The following is a 21,888-nucleotide window of genomic DNA, read 5'->3' on the forward strand; positions in this document are numbered from 1 at the left end:
TTTAATGCAATTCCTGTGAATATTTCAGCAAGGCTTTTTGTACATATAGACAAAATTACCTAAAATTTATATGGAGGGGCACCTGGGTGCCTTAGTCAGTTAAGCATCAGACTCTTGATTTTGGCTCAGGTCCTGATCTCTCAGTTGGTGCATTCAACCCCACATCTGGTTCTGCATGGACAGTGCAGAGCCTGCTTGGGATTCTCTCTCCTTCCCTGCCCCTGCCCTACTTGTGCTCTTGCTCTCAAAATAAACTTAAAAAATATTTTAAAAAATAACATTTATATAGAAAGGCAAAGGAACTAGAATAACTAAAGCAATTTTGAAAAAGAAGGACAAAGGAGGAATCACCCTCCCCAATCTTGTCTTCATATGTAGCTACAGTAATCAAGGCTGCATATTAATCCACAGTTCTCTCAAAATAAAAAGTTTAATATAAGAAAATGCTTTGCACAGTGTACTCGTAGGGTGCTTCATAGGACACTTCAGCTTCATGCTGCGCTCTCCAAAATTATACTTGGCTTGCTGTATGAGTTATTGATCATAGGCTGGTTGAGTGTTCTGGGTCTGTCCTGATGGTATTGTTAGGATGGCTGGTCTCTAGCCCTTCTGGGCCAGTGAGGAAATATGGGGTCAGTTGTTGAGCAGACCTGGTTCTTGATGACAAAATCATGCTATGTGCTAATGAAGTGATTCATCCTTGGCCACTGCCTTGTCTGGCTCATCCCAGAAGTGGTGCATGGTCATTAGAGTTTGGGTTACAACAACAGGGCAGAACAGAGAGAAAACATTTGACCACATGGGACCTTCTTGTAATCTGGCCAGTTGCAGATGGTCCCTACAAGTTCACACCTGGTGTGGCTACATTTCCAGGAGGCAGGGTCCATTACACACCTGCATGTCTGTTATGTGTGTGTTGCCTGGAGAGTCAGAAACAGAGGAAGGGTCTGTGAAAAGCCACAGAGCAGCCTAATATCTCTGAGGGATTTTTTTATTGGTGAGGAAGTGGCAGATGGTTGTGTGCCCGTGGGACACTGACTTTAAAGTGATTTATCTGGAAGGAAGCTGTTATTTTTCTCGGGCTTCCATAACAAAGTACCAGACTGGATGGCTTAAACAACAGAAATCCATTTCCTCTTAGTTTTGGTGTCTAGAAGTTCCAGACCAAGGTGTCAGAGGATGTGTGTGTGGATGAGGGCCAGGAGGGGGTGGTGCTCATCCTGTGCTTCCTCCTGCAACCCCATGTTGGGGAGGGCCACCCTCAGTTGTCATTCTCTTCATCCTCAACTTTGTCAGGGAGGTCTAGCAGAGGAGGAAGGGGATGGGAGGTTGGGGCCAAACATGGTGAGGTCAGGTCCTGCAATCAGTTAGCAATTCCTGTCCTTTCTCCTGATTTCAGAGAAGCTGATGACTCCTGAGATGTTTTCAGAAATCCTCTGTGATGACCTGGATTTGAACCCTCTGACATTTGTGCCAGCCATCGCCTCTGCCATCAGGCAGCAGATAGAGTCCTACCCCACAGACAGCATCTTGGAGGACCAGTCAGACCAGCGTGTCATCATCAAGGTAGGCAGCTCCTGGGTGGGCCATAGGGTGCTGAGAGTACACTGAGGCCTTAGTCAAAGCCTGTCTTTGGGGTCCATGCTGTGGGATCAGACTTCTGGAAAACCATCTTTTGGGTAGCTCGTGGCTCTTTACCCCAGGAAAAGTATGGGCTGATTTCTTGGAGGAAGGTCTCATATTCTGCATGTCTCCAGGGCACCACCAGGCATTGAACAGAGCCCAGGTGGTGCTCCAGAGGAGATTATGCCAGCTGCCAGGCAGAGCAGGGAAGCCCATAGTGAGAGGAACAGTGGTGCCACACTCTTCCTGTGGACTGGCTGGGCCAAGCACACCTCATACCATGTAGTAACCTGCCTCAGGGCTGGGGGGAGATGCTGCCTTGCCTGTTGTGTTACAGGTGAAGAGGTTGCCACATGGAGAGGTGAGGTCACCTGCCCCCAACTGCCCAGCTGAGAAGTGAGTGCTGAGATTTGGGCCCAGGCCTGCCTGCCTCAGAGCCTGCTTGGTGTGAAGTGGTATCTCATTGTGGGTTTGATTTGCATTTCCCTGTTGATTAGTGACGTTGATTAGTATCTTTCAGGTGCCTGTTGGTCAGTTGTAGATCTTTGGAGAAATGTGTGTTCAAGTTCTTTGCCTTTTTTCAATCAGATTTTTTGTTCTTTTGTTGTTGAGTTTTATGAGTTCTTTGTATATTCTAGTTATCAATCCCTTATTATACAGGTGATTTGCAAATATTTTCTCCCATTCTTTGCGTTTTTACTCATTTGATAGCGTCCTTTGCTGCATAAAAGTTTTCATTTTGATAAAGTCTGCTTTGTCTTTTCGTTTGTGCCCTTGGTCTCCTATCTAAGAACTCATTGCCAAATCCAATGGCATGAAGCTTTTTTCCTGTTTTAATAGTTTTATAGTTTTATCTCTTATATTTGGGTCTTTCATCCATTTTGAGTTAGGCAAGGGTCCAACTTCATTCTTCTGTGTGTGTGGATAGCCTGTTTTCTAGCACCATCTGTGGAAAGGACTATCCTTTCTACATTGAATGGTCTTAGTACCCTTGTTGAAAATTATATGCCTGTATTTTTGAGTTTATTTCTGAGCTTTCTATTCTATTGGTCTATATGTCTTTTTATGTCAGTACCACACTGTGTTGATTACTGTAGCTTTGCAAAAAGTTCTGAAATGGTTCGAACCCACGAACCATGAGATCATGACCTGAGTCAAGTCAGACACTTAACCGACTGAGCCACCCAGGCACCCCTTTCAAGATTGTTTTGACTGTTCAGATTCTATTTAAGTTTAGGATAGATTTTTATTCTGTTTCTGCAAGAAACATTGTTGAGATTTTGATAAGGATTACAATGAATTTGTAAATTTTTTTGGATAGTCTTGGCATCTAAATTATACTTAGTCTTGGGGCACCTGGGTGGCTCAGTCAGTTAAGTGTCTGACTCTTGATTTCGGCTCAGTCATGATCTCATAGTTGGTGAGTTTGAGCCACATCTTGGGCTTCATGCTAACAGTGTAGACAGAGCCTGCTTGGGATTCTATCTCTCTTTCCCTCTCTCTCTTTCCCTCTCTCTCTGCCCCTCCCCCGTGCTGTCACTCTCTCTCTTCTCTCAAAATAAATAAACAAACTTAAAAAGGTAATACTACATAATAATAATAATACAATATAATAATTAATATTTTGTAGTATTATTTCTTTAATTTCTTTGAGCAGTGTTTTATAGTTTTCATTGTACAAATTTTTCACCTCTTTGGTTAATTTGTAAGTATTTTATTCTTTTTAATGCTATTATAAATTAAATTTTTAAAAAATTAAAAAAAATTTTTTTTAATCTTTATTTATTTTTGAGAGAGAGACGGAGTGTGAGCAGGGGAGGAGCAGAGAGAGAGGGAGACACAGCATCCAAAGCAGGCTCCAGGCCCTGAGCTGTCAGCACAGAGCCCGATGCAGGGCTTGAACTCATGAACCGTGAGATCATGACCTGAGCTGAAGTCAGACGCTGAACCGACTGAGCCACCCAGGCGCCCCTTAAAAATTATTTTGTTTATTTATGTTGGTTTTTTTTGAGAGAGAGAGAGAGAGCATGTGCACACATGCACAAGCCGGGGAGGGGCGGGGAGAAGGAGAGACAGAATCCCAAGTAGGCTCCGCACTGTCAGTGCAGAGCCCAATTTGGGGCTTGAACTCAGGAACCATGAGATCATGACCTAAGCCAAGATCAAGGGCCAGACGCTTAACCGACTGCACCACCCAGGCGCCCCAAATGAAATTGTTTTCTTAAATTTTTTTTCACATTTTTTATTGTGTATAGAAACGCAGCTGATTGTGTGTTGACTTTGTATCTTGCTGCTCTGCTGAACTTATTCGTTCTAACAGTTTTTTTGTGTAATCTTCAGGGTTTTCTATGTATAAGGTTATATCATCTGTGAGTAGAGATAACTTTACTTTTTCTTTTCCAATTTGGATACCTTTTATTTCTTTTTCTTACCTAATTCCTCTGGCTAGAAATTCCAGTACTGTGTTGAATAGAAGTGGCAAGAGCAGGCATCCTTGGCTAGTTCCTGATTTTAGAGGAAAATGTTTCAGCTTTCACTATTGAGTATAATGTTCACTGTTAGTTTTTTATATATGGATTTATTAGGTTGAAGTAGTTTCTTTCTTTTTGTCGTTGTTGACTGTTTTTATCACAAAAGGATGTTGAATTTTGCCAAATGCTTTTTCTGCGTTGAGATGATGATGTGATTTTTGTTTTTCAATCTGTTAATATGGTTTATTACATTGATAAATTTTTGTATTGAACTATCTTTGCATTGCTAAAATAAATCCCACTTGGTCATGGTATATAATTCTTTTAATATGCCACTGAATTCAGTTTGCTAGTGTTTTGAAGATTTTTACATCAGTGTTCATAAGGAATATTGGTCTATAGTTTTCCTTTTTTTGTAGTATTTGGCTTTGATACCAGGGCGGTGAATTATGAAGTGTTCCCTCCTCTTCAGTTTTTTGGCAGAGTTCGAAAAGGATTGGTGTTAGTTCTTCTCTTGGTGCTTGGTAGAATTCACCAGTGAAGCCATCAGGTCCAGGACTTTTCTTTGTGGGGAAGATTTTGTTTATTCATTCAGTCTCCTTACTAGTTAATTTCGTTCATTCGTTCGTTCGTTCGTTCGTTCCTTCCTTCCTTCCTTCCTCCCTTCCTGCCTTCCTCCCTTCCTTTTCCTTCCTTCCTTCCTTTGTTCCGTGGAGCTTGAACTTGTGACCTGAAGATCAAGAGTCTCATGCTGTACTGACTGAGCCAGCCAGGTGCCCCACTAGTTAATTTCTTTTGAGAGAAATACAAATCTGTTTTTCTTAACCCATTTTAGTTTCATATTATGGCCAACTAACAGGAAAAGGGCATGGGGCATCTGGGTGGCTCAGTCAGCTGAATGTCTGACTTCAGCTCAGGTCATGATCTTGGTGTTTGTGAGTTCTAGCCCTGCATAGGGCTCGATGCTGTCAGCTTGGAGCCCATTTCAGATCCTCTGTCCACCTGCCCCCTGTGCTCTGCCCCTTCCCTGCTTGCATGCCTATGCTCGCTCTCTCTCTCTCTCTCTCTCTCTCTCTCTCTCAAAAATAAACATTAAACAAAAAAAGATAAAAGGCATAATTGAGAAAGAAGGGGAACTTCATAGGAGAGAAATGGAGGGCAATGGGAGCCTTACCTGCTTTCTCATGCATAGCCTGTCCCCTCTAAAGGATGGCCCTGAGAACTCTGCTCTGTGCTGTGTCTTTGTCCTGTTAACTGTGGTGGGGATGTGGCCTTATGGGGTTAGCCACACCCACCAACATGCTTCCAAATGGATGGGGTTGGCCACAGGCAGGGTCCTCATGAGACTGACCAGTTAGCATCCCTGACATTTTTCTCAGAATTTTTCTTTTTCTTTCTTTCTTTCTTTCTTTCTTTCTTTCTTTCTTTCTTTCTTTCTTTTCTTTTCTTTCTTTCTTTTCTTTCTTTCTTTCTTTCTTTCTTTCTTTCTTTTCTTTTCTTTTCTTTCTTTTCTTTCTTTCTTTCTTTCTTTCTTCCTTTCTTTCCTGTCCTTTCCTTTTTCCTTTCCTTTTTCCTTTCCTTTTTCCTTTCCTTTCCTTTCCTTTTTCCTTTCCTTTCCTTTCCATTCCATTCCATTCCATTCCATTCCATTCCATTCCATTCCATTCTGACAGGGCTTCTGAGCAGCCATACAGAAAGTGGTCAGGCAGTTGAAAACCTGTCTGGGGTTGCCACCATCTCTCCTGACCAGAGGCTTTCTTGGTGACTAGACACTTGTCAGCTGTTGGCCCCTTTAAGCCCTCCATCCCATCTGTAATCCCCACTGTGGGACGGTGTCAGCTGGTAGGTAGGCTTTGGGAGACCACCCCCAGGTTGGGTTCCCTGCCCGGTTCTGGCGTGAGGTCTCGCTGGCACCGAAGTCTGACACGGCTGGCCCAGGGAAGCTTTGCTGCCGTGGGACAGTGGTGTGTTTATCAGGCCAGAGCCCTCATGGGCATTGTGACCTAGGGGACAGCACCCATCTTGTAAGTGAGGAAACTGAAGGTCACACCCAAGGTTTTGGTCAAGAGGACTCAAGGAGAGTTGGGTACTTCTTTGAGGATATTCTTCCTTGTATGGCTCCTGGGACACGGTGGAGGACAGGAATCTTTGCCATGATGGCATCTGAGGAGTGTCTGTCTTCACAGAGCTGTGCCTTAGCATGGAGTGGCCACTTAATAGATGTTCTTGGGGTCTCTGGGACCATAGCTCAGATCTGGCTGCCTTTACAGGGGCACCTGGCCTGGGTTGACTCTCTTCAGCTTCAGGGGTTTGGGGAGGACTCAGTGCTTCTCCTAAGTCTAGCTGTCAGGCTCTATGGGGCTGGCAGACTTCTGTGAAGGTGTGTGTGGTGATACGGGTTGCGGCTGGGGAGCCTGGCCCCTGTGCTGCATGCCTACTCAGGAGTCCTGGCCCTGTCTCATCTCTGCACCTCCTCAGGGTCCAGCCACTCCTGTCCTCACCACCCCACCATCCCTACAGCTAGATGGCTACCTCCAGTAAGGGTCCCAGTGGCAGCCAGTGTCTCTTCTGTGCTCCAAACAGGGCTTCCAGATCCCTCTCTGGAAGCTGGAGGCCTTAGGACGGCCTCAGGCCCAACTTTGCTCAGGACCCTTCTCTCCGAGGAGCCACATGGCCTTCTCTCTCTGCCCATTCAGTTCTTCCTAAAATGCTGCCTCCCCGGGAGGCCTTCTTGGGCCTCCTGGCTAACGTGGCCACCTCTGTACTTTCTGTTCCTCCCTTCATTTTCTTCTTAGGACTTGGTGACGTATGACATATACCATGCATTCACATATTTAACTTGCTTAGGTGTCTCTCCCCAGCTGGAACATCCTCCACGAAGATGGTTTTTTGTCTGTCATACCCACCATTGCATTCCCTGTGCCTCTCCGTGATAAGCACACAATCTGTATTTTTTTAATAGACGCAAGCATTAATGACCAGTTGGCAGGGGACAGGCAACCCAGTCCACATGGTGGCTAAGATATGGCACCAGGCATGCCAGGTATGGCACCTGGGGCAGGGTTTGCCGGGCCTGGGTGTGGATGGCTACACCTGTTGGTCCTGTTTGTTTCTTTTTGATGTTTTTCTGTGGGCTGACTGCTGCATCATGTCTTTCTGGTCCTAGCGTGCCCTTGGGGCTCAGTGGGCATTCGTTTCCTGTGAGGGGAAGGGACAGCTCTTCCAGCTCCATTCTGTAAACCATCATTCATTGCCCAGTGTGAGCAGAACACAGAAATGGGAAAGGACCCAGGCTCATTGGCAGTGAGTGGAAGGTGGTATACAGGGTCCAAAGGTGCAGAGCTTCATGAATGGGGACAGGGAGTGGGGTCCCATGCTTCTTTGAAGGCAGTGGAAAGGCCCCAGTGGCTGTGAGCCCTGAGCAGTGGCCACCCTGATTTTTGTCTTGAAGAGCTGAGCACTCAGGGACAGTAGGGTGAATGAGCAGTACTGTGGCCTGGAGTACTACTGAGCAGTAGAATGAGCAGTACTGCTCACCTAGAGAGCAGTGAGGGGTGGTCCCAGTAGGAGGAGTCTCGTGGATACAGTGCCCCAGGACACAGCCAGACCCTCAAGAGTCCTTCCTGTGTGTCTCAGTGATGCCCAGTTTCAGAGCAGGCCTGCTCATCTGTGGGGTGAGGAGTAAAGATGGTGATTCTGAGTGCAGGTGTAAGTGGGGAGCCCTGGGGCACAGGCTAGGTTCTGTCTTGGTCTGGGTGCTGCACAGGCGGGGCCTGGACCCTCTTCTGGCTGTAGTTTACATGTCAGCAGGATATCTGCTGGGTGCGTGGTGGGCAGAGTTGGCTGTGGGCCTCTGCTGCCCACCCAGGCTTTGCCTGCACCTTGTGGGCTATTCAGGTGGAGTGTGCATCTAATGTGAGATGGGTAGCTGTGCCAGGCCTTGAGCCAGAGCCCCTTGTGGCAGGAGGCCACCCAGGAGGTGCGTGGTGTCATCTCCAATTTCTGGATGGGGACCTGTGGCCAGAAGGACAAGGCCAGCCCCAGTTCTCAGCTAGTAAGTTGTGGGCAGGGTCCAGCCCGGCCTGGTGGCTCCCTAGTAGGCTGTCTCATCTCCTTGAGGCCTCTCCAGGTAGGGTACGGTTCTGACTCCTTTAACTTGTGTTCTTTGGTTCTTGTCCCAGCTGAATATCCATGTGGGAAACATTTCGCTGGTGGACCAGTTTGAGTGGGACATGTCAGAGAAGGAGAACTCACCAGAGAAATTTGCCCTGAAGCTGTGCTCAGAGCTGGGGCTGGGTGGGGAGTTTGTCACCACCATCGCGTACAGCATTCGGGGACAGCTGAGCTGGCATCAGAAGACCTATGCCTTCAGGTAGGATCCCAGACAAGCCCCGCCCTCCTTTGTAAACCTGTTTTGGGGAAAAGACGTCTCCCTGTGTGTGGTTATGCCTTCGGGTCTGTCTGGAGCCCAGAAAAACGGTCTGGCCATGGGCAGCCGCAGCCAGCTCAGTGGCAACTTGTTGTCTTGTTCCTCCCTCCTCCTGTGTCTCAGTGGTAGGACTCCCCACCCTTATCATGGTGGGGGTGACTCTGAGGAGGTGGTTTATCTGCCCCCTCCGTCCTCCAGCACCCCCACCCCCTGCCTGGGACCATCCTCTGTTGCCGAAAGCCCCTCCACACCTCCACCCTGCCGCCACCTCTGTATTCTCCCAGACTTTTCCCTCTCTCAGGGTTGGGTCACCCACCCCAGGGTTTGTCATCTGATGGACTTGCCTTCTGTCTCAAACAAGAGCTGCTCCAAACAGCCCTCCCCAGCTTGTAAGAGTCAGGAGACCTCCAGCAGTTTTCTTTTTTACTGTTGCATCTTGCCAGTCAGAGACTTGTTGGTGAGCACCCATTTGGACTGGACCCCTGTATAGGGTGCCGCAGAAGATAAAGAGCCACATCCAGGCTGCCTGTGAAGGTGGGAGTATAAACAGAACATTCCAGACCGGTATCCTGTGGGTGGACCAGGGGACAGGGGCTCCCAGAGAGGCAGACATGGCCTTCCTATTGGTGGTGGCCCCACAGTGCAAAGTGTGGGCCTAGTAGGAGGTGGGGGGCGGTGGACGTGAACTGATAGTAGAGCTTGCCCGCCTCAGGACTGTTCCACCATAACTGGCCCTGTTCCCTGTGCTCCTTTTCCTCTTGGGAAAGTACAGTCTGGGGGTGGCGCTGAGTATCCCTGCATCAAAACAGGATGTTAGGATTTATTCCGGTCATCAAACTGTCATCGTCTACATTTGGCGATCGTTACTCAAGGACCGCAGCTTAAAATGGCACATGAGGAGCAAGTACGAAGGTCTTTTTGCAAAGATAGGACAGTTAATGGAGCTCGTGAGTATGTTTGTGTCTCAGCTGGTTTTCCCAGAAATCCCAGGAGACTGCTTTCTTGCTGCTTCCTGTAAATCTGAGCAAGAGAGAAGGAATGACCGTACACCCTCAGGGCTTGAGGTCCCGGCCCTGGGAAACCACTGGGTTCTGTGGGGATCCAAGCACCGCCTGCTCCAGGCATCTGGTCTGAGATGTCACATATGTCACCTTCCCGGAACCTCCCAGTGGCCCTACCAACCGGGTAGTCCTGCTTCACAGACAGAGCCCAGGCCCTGGGAGGAGGTGTCAGTGAGCTGTGATGTAGTGTCTGGGTCCTTGAGAGCCCTGCTGGAGGTGTGGCCGTGCGCGTCCATTCATGCTGTACTTGAGCCAAGGCCGACAGGTCTGAAGACCTGCCTGGGGTGGCCCCGCTCCCTGGAATGCTCCTGGAGGTGGGAAGTGGTGATGTTGTACAGGTCATGAGAGTGAGTACCCCAGGTACCTGAGCCCTCAGATGCTGGTTGAGCCTGAATCCATGTTCTGACTGGCAGATGGTGTGTGTGGAGTAGGGAGTATTCCTGCTGCAGGACCCTGAGGGTGTTGGCCATGTGGCAGCATCCCTCCTGCTCTGACCCCTGGGTGACCCGAGTGTCCTCCTAAAACTCTTGTCAAGCTTCAGGCTGTACCCCCTGGGAACTCTGGTGGTGGCAGATCGGGACTTATAGCAGATCCCCTCCACCCCATCTCAGGAGCCAGTTAATGAATTCCGTTTGGTGGACAGGGAGCATCACAGACCTCTATCCTGCTGCAGTCTGTAGTGCTGAGTGTGCAGGTTTCATGTCCTTGGGATTGAAGGCAGGGCGGCTTACTGGGGACCAGGGTGGGCACACATCCCCTCCACAGCAGCCCAGGCCAGCCAGGTTGGAGGGGCACAGCCTGCCTGGGATCTGGGAGGCAGCCCAGTGCCTCTTTTGCATCGGGACAGCTGCTTGTGTTTTCCCAGCTGACCAGGCCTCTTGAGCTCCTCAGGCTAGGTCTGGCCCATTGTGTGTGCTGTGTGTGGTCTGGGCAGCTGGATGCTGTGGATAGAGCTTGCAAGACCGGAAGGGGAGGTTAGGGTCAGAGGCTGGCTTATTGTGGACTCCATCATTCAGGGGACAGAACTATGGCCTTCTAAGGCAAGCAGGGAAGGGGATTGGAACTTATGTCTCCTGACCCTGACCCACATTCTTACCATAGCACCACACCATCCCTTGGGAGCTCTCTTAACTCTCCCTGGGGAGACCAGTGTCAGCCCTTCTCTCTGGGTTGCTGCCTGGGGGAGGTAGAGTGGGCTGCCATGTCCCCACAGCCAGGGGCCACTTGGTCCATGGAGAGCCAGACCAGGGGCCCCCACCTGATCTCTACTGCACACAAGACTTGACACCTGCTGAGTCACATGACTCCTTAAAAGGGACTTTAAATTTTGGGCCTCTGTCATCCCATGTTGTAGATGCTCTGAATCCCTGCAGGCCAGTCCTGTCTGTCTCCCCCTCACCAGACCTAGCCCAGTGTCTGGCTGCAGTGCTTGGTGATGGTGGTGTTGTGTCCATGGTGGAGCAGGGCGTGCTGCTGGTCACAGGACATTTGTGGGGGGTGGGGGTGGGGGCAGAATGCCCACAAACTAGTCAGGGGAGTGAAGGCAGGCTGCTTCCTTTCAGCAGTGGGACGGGCAGGCCTGACGTGGACAAGCCTGGGGGGACACGCATGTGACAAACAGATTGGGGGCCCCAAGCTTCTAGAGGACAGAGCTGCCCCAGAGTGACAGTGAGTGACAGGAGGGGGACAGAGCTCTGCCAGGGGAAGGGCCTGGGCTGAGCAAAACATGTGGGAGTGTCAGACATTGACCCAAACCTGTGAGCTGCTACCTGGTTGGAAAGTTGCATCAGTAGACTTACTGGCACCTCCTGCAGGCCAGCCCTGTGCCTGAGGCTGGGGACACAGAGAAGAAACATCTAGCAGAGTGCACTGGAGGCTGCAGGCGCGAGGAGGGGAGCCGCGGGTAGGAGGCATAGAACCTGGGGTGAGGTGGCCGGGCAGGGTGCTGACTGGGAGGAAGCTGGAGATGGGCAGAGGGTCAGAGAGCCTGGTGGCTGGGATAGGTGGGGGACAGGGAGACAGTGTCACTGGCACATATCAGGGTTGGGAGACACCAGGGTCATTTTGGACTGGTTGACCATGAGCCACAGAGGTTACTCCTGGAACTCTGCCCTCTTGACGGCAGCAGGGTTTGCTTGCTTGCTTGTCTGTTTTTATAACAGCTGCATTGAGCTATAATGCAAATACTGTACAGTTCACCCATCTAGAGTGTGCCGTTCCTTGGTTTTCAGCATCCACAGAGTGGTGCCATCACATCATCACAATTTTACAACATTTCCATCACCCCAAAGGAAGCCTCACACCCTTTAGCAGCTGCTGCTGTGCCCCTCAAGTCTCCCAGCCCTGGGCAACTACTAATCTACTTGCTATCAACTTGCCTGTTGTGGATACTCTGTATAAATCGAATCATGTAATACATGCTCTTTTGTGGCTCATTTCTTAGTATCATTATTTCTGTGTGGCAGCCTGTATAGGAGCTTCATTCCTGTTTATGGCGGAGTACAGTGCCGTCATACACATGTGCTATATTGTGTTTACCCAGTCATCGGTTGACAGACAGTCGGGTGGTTGACACTTCTGGGCGGTGGAGAGTGGCACTGCTGTGAGCATTCATGTCCCAAGTGTTTGTTTAAACATCCATTTTCAGTTCTCTTAGGTAGATCGTAGGAGAGGAATTGCTGGATCACGTGGTAGCTGTGTGTAGCATTTTGAGTTCCTGCCAGACTGCTTTCCAAAGCAGCCTACCATTTTACTTTTGCACCAGTAGAGTCAGGCTTCTTTCTCGTTTCTCCACATCCTCGCCAACATTTGTTACCTTTTTTTTTTTAATTTTTTTAAATGTTTATTTACTTTTGAGAGAGAGAGAGCGTGCGCACGCAAGCAGGGGAGGGGCAGAGAGAGGGAGACACAGAATCCAAAGCAGAGCTGTCAGCACAGAGCCTGATGTGGGGCTCAAACCCATGAAGCATGAGATCATGACCTGAGCTGAAGTTGGACGCTTAACCGACTGAACCACCCAGGCACCCCTGTTAACCTGACTTTTTGATTCTCGCCATCCTAGTGGGGGAGGGGGAGGGAGTGGCATCTCATTGTGGTCGTGATTTGCATTTCCCCACTGACAAATGATGATGAAGCATCTTCTCAGGTGCCATTGGGCATTTGTATATCATCTTTAGAAAAATAGCTGCTCAGGTCCCTCAGTTTTTAATTGGGCTATTTGTATTTTTATTATTGAGTTGTAAGTGTTCTTTACATATTGTAGGTACAAGTTCCTTATCAGAGGTACAGTTTACAAATACTTTCTACCACGTTGTAGCTTGTCTTTTCACTTTCATGACAGTGTCCCTTGAAGCACAGAAGCTTTAAATTTTGGTGTAGTCCACTTTATTTTTTCTTCGGTTGCCCGTGCTTTTAAAAAAAAATTTTTTTTTTAAGATTTTATTTTTAAGTCATCTCTACACCCAGGGTGGGGCTCGAACTCAACAACCCTGACATCAAGAGTCCTATGCTGTCCCAACTGAGCCAGCCAGGCACCCCTTGCCTGTGCTTTTTAATATGATACCTACAGAACCTCTGCCTAATCCAAGGTCATCTTGTCCCAGTGCCCATTTGTTGGAAAGACTGGTCTTTCCCCATTGTATGGACTTTGGTACCCTTGTCAAAAGCCAGTTGGCCATAAAGAGGAGGGTGCTGTTGAGTTCTCTCTCCCCCTCCTCCCAGTGGAGTGGCCATGGGCGGGTAGGTCATTTCCCTTGAAGGCTCTGTCCTTCTCATTTGTAAAGTGGGTAGAGCAGTGGTTCTTGGCTGGCATTTTGTATCATGTGAGGGCATAAAAGTGAGCCCATACTGAGATACCCTACAAGCTACGGCCCTGGGCCCTCGGACATCTCCGCCACAGCCCTCCCCTGCCTAGGCTCTGTGTCCCCACCTGGACTCTGCAGGGTGGTAGGAACATCTGGGATCACAGGGAGCCTTGAAGTCCATGATGCAGAATCCTGTCAAAGGAGGGGGAGGCAAGGTGACCCCTGCCTGTGTGTTTGTCCCAAACCCGAGAGCCCTGCTGGCTCTCGGCCCATTCTTACATGGTTGGATTGAGCAGTTCTTATTTTAGGACAAACCCACTGGAGTGGAATCTTCCCAGAGCCAAGGGAAGGTAAACAAAGGGGCCTCCAGGACCTACTCACAAGCCCTTGTTTAAATTAAGAGGAAAACATGTTTTGCTTCCCTCAGCGTGGGCTTGGCGCCTTTCATGCCTGCCCTCCCAAGGAAGGTGGCTGGGAGCCCTTGAGGTGAGGAATGATGTTTGGGTCTGTGGCTGGGTGGTTCAGGATTGCCAAACCACCACACTGGCTGGAGAAGAGCTCTCAGGAGCTGCTGAGGAGGGTTGGCCCCAGGGTACCACGGGTGGGGGCTGGTGCTGCTCTTGTCACTAGCCTCTGAGTCACCAGCACAAGCTTGGGCTTTGGGGACCTAGCTCAGCAGGAAGAAGTGAGCCCTGCTTCTGCAGGGGAGCCAGGGGCAGTTCTGGGTTGTGGTGACAGCCTTAGTGCATGCACCAGGCTGGGCCCTGTCTGCTCCCGGTCCTTGAGAATCAGGATGAGGACACTAGCACACAAGGGAAGCCAGAACAAGCCCTCAGCTGCTGTGTGCCAGCTGGCAGTGTGAGGGGCACAGCCTCTTGTCAGGCCTGGGTGGACATCCCTCTCTAGCTGGCCACTCACACAACCTTGGGCACAAGTTCCAGGGAGACTGCGTGACAAGGCTCCTGGCACCTAGGGAGCCCCCTCAGTGGACATATGTTGGCTGTTTTAAATAATAGTAATCCTCTGAAGAGCTCTCACAGCCCTGTAATTGTTCCTATTTTCCAAATGAGGTACCAGAAGCAAGGCCACAGATCAGGGGTCCATCCACTTTTATTCTGTCAGTGTCCTACCCTGCCTCCCCTGGGCCCTGCCTGCCTTCAGTCTTCTCAGAGGGAACTGTGCTGTGCAGGGCTCCAGGCTGAGGTGGGCAGACACTTGATAGGGCTGCAGTGGAGCAGGGCCAGCCTTCTGGGGGTGCTGGGCCTCAAGAGACAGGTGCAGGCCGCCCGGCTGGAGGAGAGAGAAAGGGCCTGGTGAGGAAGGGGAAGGGGGTGGAAGAGATTCACTGTTAGGGCCACAGTCTGAGACTTATCTCCTGGGCCAGGAGTTTGAGCGGTCAGCTCTGAAGCATCCTTGCCTCTTCAGCCTCCTGTCACACAGGCTTGGAAATCAAGGCCCAGAGAGGCAGCACCTCAGCTGTGTCCTCCCTTCTCTTGTGCTTCTGCGTGTGTCTCCCTCACCCTTACTGCTGTGTGTCCTTGGCAAGAGGATGCATAGGTGCATAGGTGGCCTTTGGGGTGGTCACTGAGGGGCCATGGAGTGTAGTGGTCAGGGGACAAGGGTTCCAGGCCCAGCTATCTGGATTTAGTTGGGTCAGTAAAGTGCACTGAGGGGCAAATGTATGGAATATTCAGGAGCAGGCTGGCCCAGTGGCCTTCATTGATGAGGCATCAAGGCCGGTGGATCCAAGCCCCGGGCACTGAGCGGGGCAGACTGCCCTCCCCTACCTTCCCAGCAATACTGTCATACAGAACCACCTCTGCAGGGAACCCCCACTCCTTTACAGACCAGACACACCTAGGCGACAGCAAAGGGCCTGTTTGAGCGTGCTTTGAAGAGAAGCTATTGTTATGGGGGACCTGGCGTCTCCAGTGATTCTGCCTTGAGGTTCGGATGGTGGGTGTTGACCACACCACTCTTGTTCTGAGGAGCTGGGCATGAAATGGCCCAGCAGGGAGGAGACAGAAGAGGAAGCAGGAAAGGCTTGGGCCTTCCTTGCTATGCCCTGGCTCCGGTGTTCTGGCAGGGGGGTGGACACTGGTCTCTGGGGGCCTTTCTGGTTGCTGCTCTGTGAACTAACAGTCACAACCCCCATTCCTCACCCCCGGCCCACAGTGAAAACCCCCTACCCACGGTGGAGATTGCCATCCGGAACACAGGCGATGCTGACCAATGGTGCCCACTGCTGGAGACTCTGACAGACGCTGAGATGGAAAAGAAGATCCGAGACCAGGACAGGAACACAAGGTACCCCTCCCCCTTTAGGCCCCTGGCAGCATGCTCTGCACACAGCCACTGTCTTGCAGGCAGGGGAGGGACCCTGGTTCTGAGAAGGTACCTGCATGGCCAGAGGCAGGCCCTGGGTGATGAGTCCCAATCTATCTAGACCCCAGGTGGGTTTTCCTTCAGGGAACAAAAGTTAAGCCCTCAGGTTGGATCTGACCACAGCCCAGACCTATGTGTCTAGAACCCTGGAGACATAGGCAAGACATGAGCAGGCAGGAGAGAGGGCATTGTCAGGGCATCAAGCAGTGAACAGGCTCTGGCCGAGGGAGGGGCTGGGGATCCACCTTTTGTATCCTGTTTCCGTCCCCGCTCCCTTGGCTGTGCTAGAGATCCCTAGGGGAGGGCAGCCACCCAGGGCTGGAAGCTGGCTCCGGGTCATCACCTCCTCTCCTCCTGCAGGCGTATGAGGCGTCTTGCCAACACTGCCCCAGCTTGGTAACCAGCCCGTCTGCGCATGGCTCCCACGGAGCATTGAGAAGATCGGACCGCCTCTCCTTCATCTTCTGGCAAGGAGGGAGGCAAAGGGGCAGGCCGGGGCCATCCTGAGGAACATGGGGTGTGGGGAGGGCTTCTGGTCACCCTCCCCTGGGCACATTCCATTTGTTGAGCCCAGTCCCCATCCAAGTCTCTGGTCAGAAAGAGGCCTCGTTTTGGGTTATGTTTTGTTTTTGTATAGGAGCCCCAGGCAGGGCTAGCAACACTTTTTAAATAAAAGACAACAGGTCATGTTCCATTTTTTCAAGGTGGTAGCATAAAAATAAGAAAGGGGACGAGGAGCAGGACTTGGCTGGGCTGGTGTGGGACCAAGGCTGGCATGCCAGGCCTCTCAGCCTTCTCTGCCTCAGAGTCCCAGGTGGGCAGGTTGGGGCTAAGTTTCTATCCAAGGCCAACCATAGCACAGTCTTGCTTTTCCTCAGGCCCTCCAGCTGATGGACATGACAAGTGAGGTCATGAGGCTCAGGGTAGGGGGGCCCACTTACCTTTCAGTGACGGCCCCACCCCACCCCCTTTGCTTGGCCTTGTGAAGGAGCTACAGGCTTTCCTGCCATCCTTGGGCTCTGCACGTCTGGGCTATTGTGCCACCCCTGGCCAGGAGCATTGCTTCTCTGGAGTCCCTTACAGCAGCCCCGTCTTTTGTGGTTGCTGCAGGGGCATTACCAGCTTGGGTGCCCAAGGGCCCATGCCTGGCTGTTCAGGCTCCAGCGGGCGTGCAACGCTCTTGCCACACCTTGCAGCGGTGCATGTGCAACAGGTGGTTGGGGCCCAGCTCTGCCCCCAGCTGGTGACTCCACCCAGGCCAGCTCCTCTCTCCCAGGTCGGTTATGAGAAGTAAGGCACATGGAGCAGCATGCCTGCCCAGTGCTGGCCGTGGGTGCTGTGTGTTGAGAAGGAGGCAAGCTCTGGGCCTCTTCTCAGATCCGCCTCCAGTGAGCTGTGTGTCCCCTCTGCATTCTTGTCTAATGTGGAAGTGTCCTCACTCTACAGAAGGGACGTGGGCTCCATGAGGGTGGCATATGTGGGTCTCCTCACTGAGCGAGTGCTGCTTGATGACTTGGGTGCACAGCTACATTCTTAACGAAGGTAATGGACCCAGATCTAAGCACTGGGCTGCCTCCTTCACTTGCTGGCAGGTCTTCCCTGCCATGTCAGGGCTACTCTGCCCTCCAGCAGCATGGCAGGAGTGTGATGGCACCTGGCTCCCAACTTGACCCCCACACTGGGCAAGGGCAGAGCTCTGAGTAGGAATTGAGGTCTTGACTGCCAGGATGTAGGGGTAGATGCGCCTAGCCCTCTGGACTTGGGGTCCTGTGATCATGTCCTGGGACGTGACGGCTCCTGGCTCCCGGGGAGTTTGTACTCAAGCCCCCTGCCCTTCATCCAGGAGTGGAACTTGCTGGAGCCCCACAGCAAGGGGACACCTGGGCTTCACTGGAAGGCCTTGAACAAAGAGCAGGATTCCAGGCCCAGGCTCCACTGGCCTTGGAAATAAGTGGGCTCCATTGCTAAAGGGTTTGCTTGGTCCATGAGGCCCTACAACTAGAGGGCAGCCCAGGGGCTGAGCCCTCACTCCGAGCATTGCCAGCCCATGCTGCTACACTGCTACTCCGCAAGATTTCATTACCAAATTAAGGTTAGACTCCCATGGTGAATATTTGTGTCACCCACGAACATGATGACCTATGGCTGGAGGAGCCCCTATTGCTGCCAATCATCCAGGAATAAATTGTAATTTGGACTGGTCTAGGGTGATGAGGAAAGTTGGCCAGGTTGCCTGATGGCTGCTTTACCAAAGAGAAAAGTGAGCTGTGCGATCAGATAAGGTTTCCATGGTCCTTAGCTAAAAACATCAGGGAGAGAACGTTGCAAGGCTCTGCTATGGTGAAAATTTCTCAAAGCTTTGGGGTTGCAGAAAGGGCAGAGGACCCAGTCCTGGCCCTCCTCTGCACCTGACCTCATGGAGCCTTGGGCAAGTCCATTAACTGCTCAGCTGGAAAGTGGGCAAAGGTCCACTTGGTTGCTGATGAGGGACAGTGAGGCATCAGCCTGAGGGCACCATGGGCAGGAGCCCCTACAGACTGGGCTTGGCACAACAGGGACATCCCAGTCCTGGCCCCAGCCAGTGAGATCTGACCAGCTCCCTTGCTGCCTGGCAGGGAGCAGAGATCTGGTGCAGGTGGGATTTGCCCAAGGCTCCAGCAAGGCACTGGCAAAGCTAGAGTGAAAACCCGGAGTGTGCCATCTGCTAGTTCACTGCTGCTAGGCAACTATGGGCAGGTTCTTGACCCACTCTGGGCCTCCCTTCTGGTCTGAGAGGGCAGGCCAGGCTTAGTGGCTCTACATCAGGGCCAGCAGCATGGAAAGGTGTGGCCAGCTGAGGCAGGGAGCCAGTGCTGTGGACGAAGAGGTGCAGGTCATCCTGTTTATTTGGGTGGGCCCTGGGCACAGGCCCAGTCTGCAGGACAGGTTGCTCTCCTGAAAGCGGGAGTTAGGGGTGGGAGGGAGGTCTGTCAGAGACCAGGAAAACAGGCTTCTTGGGCTGGCCCTGGCCCTGGGTAGGGTCATTGCTGCAGGGGTCCTGGCTGCTCCTCCGGGAGGGGCAGGTAATTGGGGTCCTCCTCTCGGGCATCCAGTAGCAGCTTCCTGTAGGGAGGGGCCCACACTGAGCTGAGGCCAGCAGGGGTCCCCAGTGGGGTCAGGAGCCATCTTGAGGGAGTGTAGGGGGATAACTGTCATCTCTAGCACTTACAGGAAATTGGGGGTCAGCAGCAACCTCTTGCCTCCAGGCTGGTTGGGGAAAACATCCTCTAGGAAGTAGTAAATGTGGCCCACAGCAATCCCTGTAGGAGAGCAAAGGACTGCTGAGGCCACCCTCCACAGTCCCGAGTCTGGAGCCAGCACAACCTGCTCCCTGACTCCACGCACAGCTCTGGAGGCCAGCCAGGCCAAGTAACCTCAGGCCTCAGAACACGAGTACACAACATCTTGCACAGACTGCCAGCCCAGGGTGGGGCCAGGGTTGACCCTGAAGGATTGGCTTACCTGGCCCAGAAGTGGGCAAGACTTGGAGAGGGGATGGGCTGAGAACATGGGAGGAACAGGAGCGAAGGTTGGAATCTTGACTTACCCAACCCCACCCTGGTCAGGACCCCTACAAGCATCAGTAGTACATCAGGCCTAAAGATGTGAAGCAGGTATCTGGCTGGCTTATTCAAGGGGCCAGAAGAACAGAGGAGCTGGCAGGGCAGGAAGTGGGAGTGGGAGGACAGGTGAGAGGTCCATTCCAGGTGGGTGCTGTGCTCTGGCACAGCAACCAGCCTGGGAGCCCTCCCAAAGGTCATCAGGTACCAGACAGCCTGTTTCTGGGGGGTTGGGGCTGATGCGCAGGCAGGCTCACCCAGCAGGTCGACAAGGATTGAGTTGCCCAGCAGCAGTGAGAAACCCATGAGTGCCCAGGGCAGGAATGGTGCCTGGAAGGTGAGGAGGCCAAAGAAGTTGACCCTCACTCGGGGGTTGCGGCGGCTCCAGACATACACCAGCATGACAGTGAGGGCCTGGCCCAAGAAGAACAGGCTGCCCAGGAGCCCCAGCAGCTGAGCCAGAGTCAAGGTGCTGGGAGGCCTTCTTCTCGTGCAGGCCTCAGAGACCCTGCCCAGGACCCCTCTGACTGCCTAAACCCCTGGACTCCTCCCCAGTTTTCCTTCCCTCCTCACTTCTAGTGATGGACCCTTCAATCAAAGCCACACTCTGGCCTTCAGGCCAACGTGATCTGCTTTGCTTCACCTGGCCCCAGCCTCCAAACACTGCCCTTCATTGCCCCAGTTTCTTCTGGCTACTGGCATTCGGGGCTCAGCCCCCAAGCACCCTACCTGGCTCTCCACATCACCCTGTGATACTTTGCGTACAGCACTGAAGAGCTAGTAGTCCGGAGCTGAGCAGATGATGTACGCTAGATTCACCCTAAACTGGAGTGAACGACTCTGTCCCCCTCGGGCCCAGGCGCTCATGTCGGGCCCCAGGGCCTACACAGGCTGGACCCAGAGGCGCAGCGCCTAAGGTTTCAGAGCCTGGGAAGGATACGGTCATGACGACGCCCCCGAAGAGAAACATGAAGACGAAGTCGGCCGTGCGGCCACGGAAGGAGCCCTCCTCCAGCATGCGGCAGTAGCGAAACCTGCGGCGTCCGTAAAGGAAATGCCACCGGGAGGAGCCTTGATTTCCCTGCTCCTGACCATTCCGGGCCTCCCCCAGCCCCGCTGGGCCGCTCCCCAGCCTGGCGGGCCGCCCACCACCCTACGCCTACGTCCGCTCGGCGCAGGATACACGAAGAGCATGTTGAAGAAGAAGCTGAATCCCAGGGGCCCAAAGAAGAGGAAGTTGGTGACGAGCCTCCAGACCTACGGGGATAGGGGGTAGGTGGGCGGTCAGGCGCGGGGCAGGCAGGGCCCGGCTGTCAGGTGCAAGGGGCGGGTGGCCTCACCTGAAACTTCCGGAACACGAGGTGCGGGTTGAAATAGAGCTGGAAGGGGCTGAGGAGCTCCAGTTGCTGCGGAACCAGGGGCGCGTCAGGTGCGACCCCGGGGAATCTAGCGGTAACCATGGCTACACCCCTCCCGGGCTGCAGCCAGGGAACCGATCCCACCCGCCCGGCCAGCTTACCACAGCAGCGGTGGTAAGGACACAGGCCGCGGTGTAGGTCCGCGTCACCGCTGGCACCTGCAGGAACTCGGCCGCCAGTCCCTGCCACGCCATTGAACCTTCTTTGACACTCGTGGCCCAACCTGCTGCGCGCTCTTTAACCCGCCTCCCAATCCCGCCTCACTCCCCGACTTTGGCCAATCCATGTCGGGGAGCGCAGTGCGCCCAGAGTAGGGGGCGGGTCCCTGGGCTCAGTAACCAATAGGAGGAGGAAGCTGGAAGACGAGGGCGGGATAGGAGAGTGGGCGGGTCGGAACTCGGGACCAATGAGCAGGCCCCACGGTTGAGCACGTGGCGGTTGTTGTGGTGGCTGTAGTAGCGGCGCGGGAGAACGTGTAGCCAATGAGGAACTGGTCGCTTGGCGTCAATCTAAGGAGAACCAATAGCAAGGACGTATTGGGGGCGGGACTGAAATTACTCCGCGAGTGGAAAAAAGACAGGAGCAAGAAACAGCGAGACCGGAAGGGGCGGGATCACGCTGGAGCGTGGGCAAGCCGGGATTAATACGTGTCTGGTCCCCGGGCTCTATGAGTACACCTAGGGCTGGGGGAGACTCGGTCCTGTCTATCTCCCCCATTGAGAGCCAGAGACAGTGCCACCTAGCCTACAACAAAGGAGGTGCTCAGCACCACGTCCACTCTCCGACCCCGCCTCAGTCCATTGGACCCCACGCCGACTCCTGTGGGAGGTCTCCCCCAGGGACGCTAGGGTGCCCACGCGGGCCAGAACGAGTGGACAAGCTGGAGAGGGCCTCATCATTTTGATGGAAAAGAGGAACTCCGTTTATGCACTAATTAAGTCAACTGTTTACTGAACACCGACTATGTGCCAGGTGCTTTTCTGAATTCAGGAGATACAGCAGCCAATAAAGGATGCTATCCCTTATGGTGTAGCCGAGAAGACAGGCAGGCATAGACCTGTGCGAATATGAGAGCTAGTGTTCACAGGACCAGGAAATG

General features: G+C 52.5%; 2 protein-coding genes across 5 annotated transcripts in view; one reads left to right on the forward strand and one right to left on the reverse strand.

Annotated features, from left to right (window-relative positions):
- The window catches only part of SMARCB1 (SWI/SNF related BAF chromatin remodeling complex subunit B1), a 34,304-nt gene extending 17,829 nt beyond the window's left edge, over positions 1-16,475 (forward strand). For all 3 annotated transcript variants that reach the window (XM_060613112.2, XM_060613114.2, XM_078435476.1), the window contains exons 6-9: positions 1,400-1,566; positions 8,276-8,466; positions 15,563-15,694; positions 16,133-16,475. In XM_060613112.2, the coding sequence (XP_060469095.1) occupies positions 1,400-1,566; positions 8,276-8,466; positions 15,563-15,694; positions 16,133-16,172 (530 nt within the window). In that variant the 3' untranslated portion in view covers positions 16,173-16,475. The remainder of the gene's footprint in view (positions 1-1,399; positions 1,567-8,275; positions 8,467-15,562; positions 15,695-16,132) is intronic.
- DERL3 (derlin 3) lies at positions 14,480-21,082 on the reverse strand. Of its 2 annotated transcripts, none has more exons than XM_060613120.3 (7): positions 20,891-21,082; positions 20,712-20,777; positions 20,555-20,628; positions 20,312-20,405; positions 19,629-19,824; positions 18,981-19,071; positions 14,480-14,677 (listed from the first exon to the last, which is right to left on the reverse strand). In XM_060613120.3, exons 1-7 carry the CDS (start codon positions 20,981-20,983, stop codon positions 14,554-14,556), a joined length of 738 nt encoding a protein of 245 aa, XP_060469103.1. In that variant the 5' UTR covers positions 20,984-21,082; the 3' UTR covers positions 14,480-14,553. The 2 variants fall into 2 exon arrangements, with proteins under 2 accessions (XP_060469103.1, XP_060469104.1); XM_060613121.3 differs by lacking the exon at positions 14,480-14,677 and adding an exon at positions 18,640-18,874 and having other exon boundaries at positions 20,891-21,076.
- Positions 21,083-21,888: the final 806 nt, after the last annotated feature.

The sequence above is a fragment of the Panthera onca genome, chromosome D3, assembly GCF_046562875.1.
Source record: "Panthera onca isolate mPanOnc1 chromosome D3, mPanOnc1 haplotype 2, whole genome shotgun sequence".
Classification (NCBI taxonomy): domain Eukaryota; kingdom Metazoa; phylum Chordata; class Mammalia; order Carnivora; family Felidae; genus Panthera; species Panthera onca.